The sequence below is a fragment of the Ceratosolen solmsi genome, unplaced genomic scaffold (genome assembly GCF_000503995.2).
Source record: "Ceratosolen solmsi marchali unplaced genomic scaffold, CerSol_1.0 scaffold47, whole genome shotgun sequence".
Lineage (NCBI taxonomy): Eukaryota > Metazoa > Arthropoda > Insecta > Hymenoptera > Agaonidae > Ceratosolen > Ceratosolen solmsi.
In genome coordinates, this window is record NW_011948419.1 from 4,444,316 (window position 1) to 4,449,028 (window position 4,713).

The 4,713-nt window shown below is 27.3% G+C and overlaps 1 protein-coding gene across 1 annotated transcript in view; it reads right to left on the minus strand.

The window, feature by feature from the left end:
- Positions 1-958: 958 nt before the first annotated feature.
- LOC105360576 (fatty acyl-CoA reductase 1) overlaps positions 959-4,713 on the minus strand; it is a 6,180-nt gene continuing 2,425 nt past the window's right edge. The window contains exons 3-9 of the mRNA XM_011497515.1: positions 4,705-4,713; positions 4,187-4,435; positions 3,917-4,062; positions 3,246-3,545; positions 2,192-2,479; positions 1,550-1,807; positions 959-1,394 (exon numbers count right to left, since the gene is read on the minus strand). The exon at positions 4,705-4,713 is cut by the window's right edge and continues 73 nt beyond it. Coding sequence (XP_011495817.1) covers positions 1,304-1,394; positions 1,550-1,807; positions 2,192-2,479; positions 3,246-3,545; positions 3,917-4,062; positions 4,187-4,435; positions 4,705-4,713 — 1,341 coding nt within the window. The 3' untranslated portion in view covers positions 959-1,303. The remainder of the gene's footprint in view (positions 1,395-1,549; positions 1,808-2,191; positions 2,480-3,245; positions 3,546-3,916; positions 4,063-4,186; positions 4,436-4,704) is intronic.

Sequence of the window (4,713 nt, forward strand, 5' to 3'; positions counted from 1 at the left end):
TAGCACAGTTAACATTTTCGTTGTTGCCTTTTTTCATAGCACAATTTCGGTTACAAAGTTATTATTATAATTTGCTGACAAATTCTTTCACTATTATCAATGTAATTGGTGTAAAAGAATGAGCATGTAATGCAAATTACTTACGTGTTTGATCTATATCCGACATCTGTCCTTTACTGTGCAAGCTTTATCGTAAATAAAAATTCTACTTTAACGTCCGAGTAAAGAAAGTATTACCTGCCGTAGGTTAATTTAAATACTTTGCAGATGTTACCAGAACTGTAGCACTTGTCATATCTTGAGAATAAATATCATAGATGTCGACACAAGTATCGATGATCGTAACTAATGAAGAGTTATAATAAAATTAACAAGGAATATATATATATATATATATATATTTTTTTTTTTTTTGAGATGCCGCTGGGCTATAATGTTAAATGTTAACACTGTCAGTTCATATCAACCTCCACCCACTTTTTCCTATTTTCTTTTTCTTTCTCCGCGTCCTTCTCGCCGTCATCATGATTACCGTTATCATTTTTTTTTCTTATCGTAGTCCAAGATAAAAATTTTTTCCTAATTTGTCTTGCTTAGACTGTCTTACTTTATAATTTGTCTCCCAATGACTATTTATGTCTATATTCATATTTTATACACAACATATAACTCAACTAAATTAGTTAATTCTTTATTTGTATGATCTAATATATTTATTACTTCATTGTCACTCAACAATGCTTTTATATAGCTTGATATACATCATTTAAAAACGCGCGCGCGTTTAAGAACATCATTTAAGAACACGCACACACACACACACAGATATGAGCTCACATATGTTTTTATGGACGAAATAATTTGTACAACTTATTATCAAGATATTTTTTTTTTTATATTTATGGTCGATACATTTTCAATGAAATTGAGAAATAATGATGAAAATAATGATGAAATAATGAACAACTGATTATATATATAACCATATACATGTATAATAATTTCTATTACAATTAGATTCCTTTAAGAAATACCATCGATTAGTGGCAGTTTTAGACACTTGTGCAAACAAAGCTCCCGCGATATTTGATTCAATGAATTATATAAATCATTCGTGTGATTAATATAAAGATATCGGCGTAACAAATGCATCGAATACCCGATATTACTTTCTAGAATGTTGCTCCTTTAATAAGCTTTCTTATTAATACAATTATTAGTCTAAATGCTCTCGAGATATCCTATCATGGCTGAATTCGAATTATTATGTTCTCATTGGATGCCGCTAGATCCGAAAAGTGCACTAAGATTGAAGAAATTGTAAAAAACTAAATACAGCCCAAGCTATAAGTAGCCAAAATACGGCTATAAGTGTATAATGCATAATGAAGAGCCTGAAAATAAAAATTTCTAGTATTAGGAAAGAAAGAACTTATTGAATATTTTATGTATAACTAACAGATATGATTGACATGTTACAAATAAAGCTAAGAAAAATAAAATCCATACTTTAATTTATCTAGAAGTATAAAATTATTAATTCGTTTACTTTTTAAATTTCCGCCGACCGCTTTCGATAGTTTCCAATGGATCTTTCAACAAGTATATCCTAAGTCCTCGAACATGATATCTGAAAAATTCGTCCCAATTCAAATTTATTAAATTAAAGTCGAATTTCTTTCGATCAACTGCACTCGTCTCCTTCCAAAGCTGTAGTACATTATCATTTTTAAATGTCCATTGTTGCGTTGCAAAGTAAGACGTTACCACGCCCAATTTATGAATCTTCTTATACGCCTTTAGCAACCTAGGATTATTCATAAATAATATCAAGCACACATCACATTTTCCTTCTATAAGCAATGACAATGTATTTTCATTCAAAACTCATAATAATTATATTTCAAATACAACTAAATATAACACGAATATTTATGTACATTTATGATGAACATGAATATTATATTTAGAAAAGATAAAAGTCAAAATTTTGGCAAATATATTTGTGTGAGCAATTCTCATATACTTTTTCATCGTGTTAATAACATTTTATTATCTATCCTTTTTTCAACTTATCCTAATACAATACGGATTCGATTCGAACTCAAAATATGCGTGCCCTATATTGTAAATAATTGAAAGCAACAATGATAAATTAAACCAATCAATGTTGACTTAAACATATTCTTACATCGGTTTTCTTCCAGTCAATATGGCCAAACCATCCATTATAGCACCCGGTATTGTGTGTAATAATACACAGTATATATTATGTATGTAAATATTTTTGACCGGTAAAAACGAATAATGCCATATTACCAATGAGCTTGGATAATTTCTGCCATAAAATTCATTTAAATGCATAAACGTACTCCAAGTAATAGGCATTTGGCACGAAGAAACTGAATTGTAAATTATTGGTTCTATTTTCATCTGCGATTCTTTCATTTCGTCTGCAATTTGTTTTTGTTCCGCACTCCTGTAAAATTTTCAATAGCATTTACTACTTTCATTAGTGTATTGAAAATTAAACATTATTTATTATTAATAATTATGTTATTTATGGTAAGAATATTACATGATAATTCATTCTTATGAAAAGAATATTCGGAAATTATTCTACTCTATTTAATAAAAATCTATATAATGTAATGTCAAAAGATACATTTTACAAATATAAAAGGTTTTCTTTTTCTTAATGTGCCATAAATGTAAAAATACGAAAGCTTCTATACGCATCCTCATTTATTATATTATCACATTACATTTTAGATTATTCGCCCTATTTGTCTAGTTAAACAATCACAACTCCAAGTTAATTTACATTAGTAGTTACAACAATAACGATTTTATGTTTTATACATAAGAACATGTTTCTTTTTTATTGATAAATTAGACAGGCTTATAAAACAAAAAATTTCATTTGTATAATAAAAATTAATAAAAGTAAAAATAAGTAATATAAAAAAGAAAAATTTATAAATTCAAATAATTTAAAAAACGTGTTAATTGAATATCTTATTTGCTTTCCTTTATTTTTAAATGAAAAAATTTTCTGTTCTTTTTTTTCTATATATTTATTTTTCTTAAGATAGATAAATACTTTGATGAATCAAATCATTCATTACATGATTATTGATTGATAAATAAAATATTGAATTACATAAGATAAAATTTGTTTTATTCTTTTTATTATTTTATAAATATTTGAGTAATCTCGATATTTCTTGTCGATCAATAATTACCTTTTCCCGACGTGCCAAGAAGCAACGATGATATTGTTTATCACAAAATCTGCAGGAATAATATCGGCGATTTTATCTTTGTCGCAATGCATCGTATGTAGCAAGCCCATTCCAGCACCCACGACTATACCCGTTGCGCCATAGATATTGTTGGTCCAGCCACGTAGAGGATCCTTATATGTTCCCACCATTATTGAGGGCCTAACAATACATGTTGGCATACCCGTGCTATATTTACGCACCACTTCTTCACCCATTGCCTTTGAAAATGCATATGTGTTTGGCCACTTACCGATCAATCTACAAATTTTGTAATAAGCCTTTTATGTAAATGTATAATAATTTTATTGTTTAAATATTTCATAATTAAATAAATATTAAATATTTATCATGACTGAAACTATTTTGTATACATTATTATAGCTATAATTGCTAATACCTATTTAATATTTATTTTACCATGTACAGCATTTCAACAAGAATTTGCACACACACATGACCACGCTCAATATATATACATATATATATATATATATATATATATGTATACATTCACAGCATAATTATTTCTAAAAATCTATTTTTATGGTATATCATGTACTTTTACAGAATATAATATGTCATTTTAAGGTTTAAATTGTATTAAAAAAAATTTTATCAGCGATAATTACTTGGGTGTCATATGTTCCAAGATATCGTCGTCTAACATCTCGACCAAAGAGAGAATTTTATCAGGATCAATTGGAGCTTCATAAAACTTTTCTTCTAGATTTTTATATATACAATACGCAAAAGCGGTGGAAATGTATACAAATACCTATTTTTAAATAATTTACATTAAGAATGATAATATTACTTCATACTACCTAAGGATATTTATCAATAAGGTAACTTATATCAAATGAATTAGAAAAAAATAATGCTATTTTATGCTTCTTCACCTTTAGATTTGTCATTTCTTTGGCAAATAACGTCATAAGTTTCGTACCCCGTACGTTTATATTAACAACCTGACGAAGTGTTTCATTAAAGCGCACCGTTGCAGCTGCATGATAAACAACATTGATCGTTTTCTTTAACTTTTCGTAATTCTCCACAGATAAACCTAAGTCGCTTGCTTCGGTATCACCCTCAATTAATTCTACATGATTAATAAAGTTGGGATTGTCTTCTTTTAGCTGGTCGTACAACTAAAATGTCAACAATATATCATTTATTTATTGTATGGTTAATCAAACATAACCATACTGAATCAAACAACAATAAACTGAATAACAAGGTTTTGTAAATTTTATTATAAATTTTAATATATATAACGAAACTTGGTTATTTATGTTATTGAATATAAATATATATAAATATTTTTAAAAAACAACATTTAAAAATTAATTTATTTCACTAACAAATACTTCAACTTGATTATCAGTTATAATTTTAGTAATTATTAAGTTTTACTTACGACTTCATC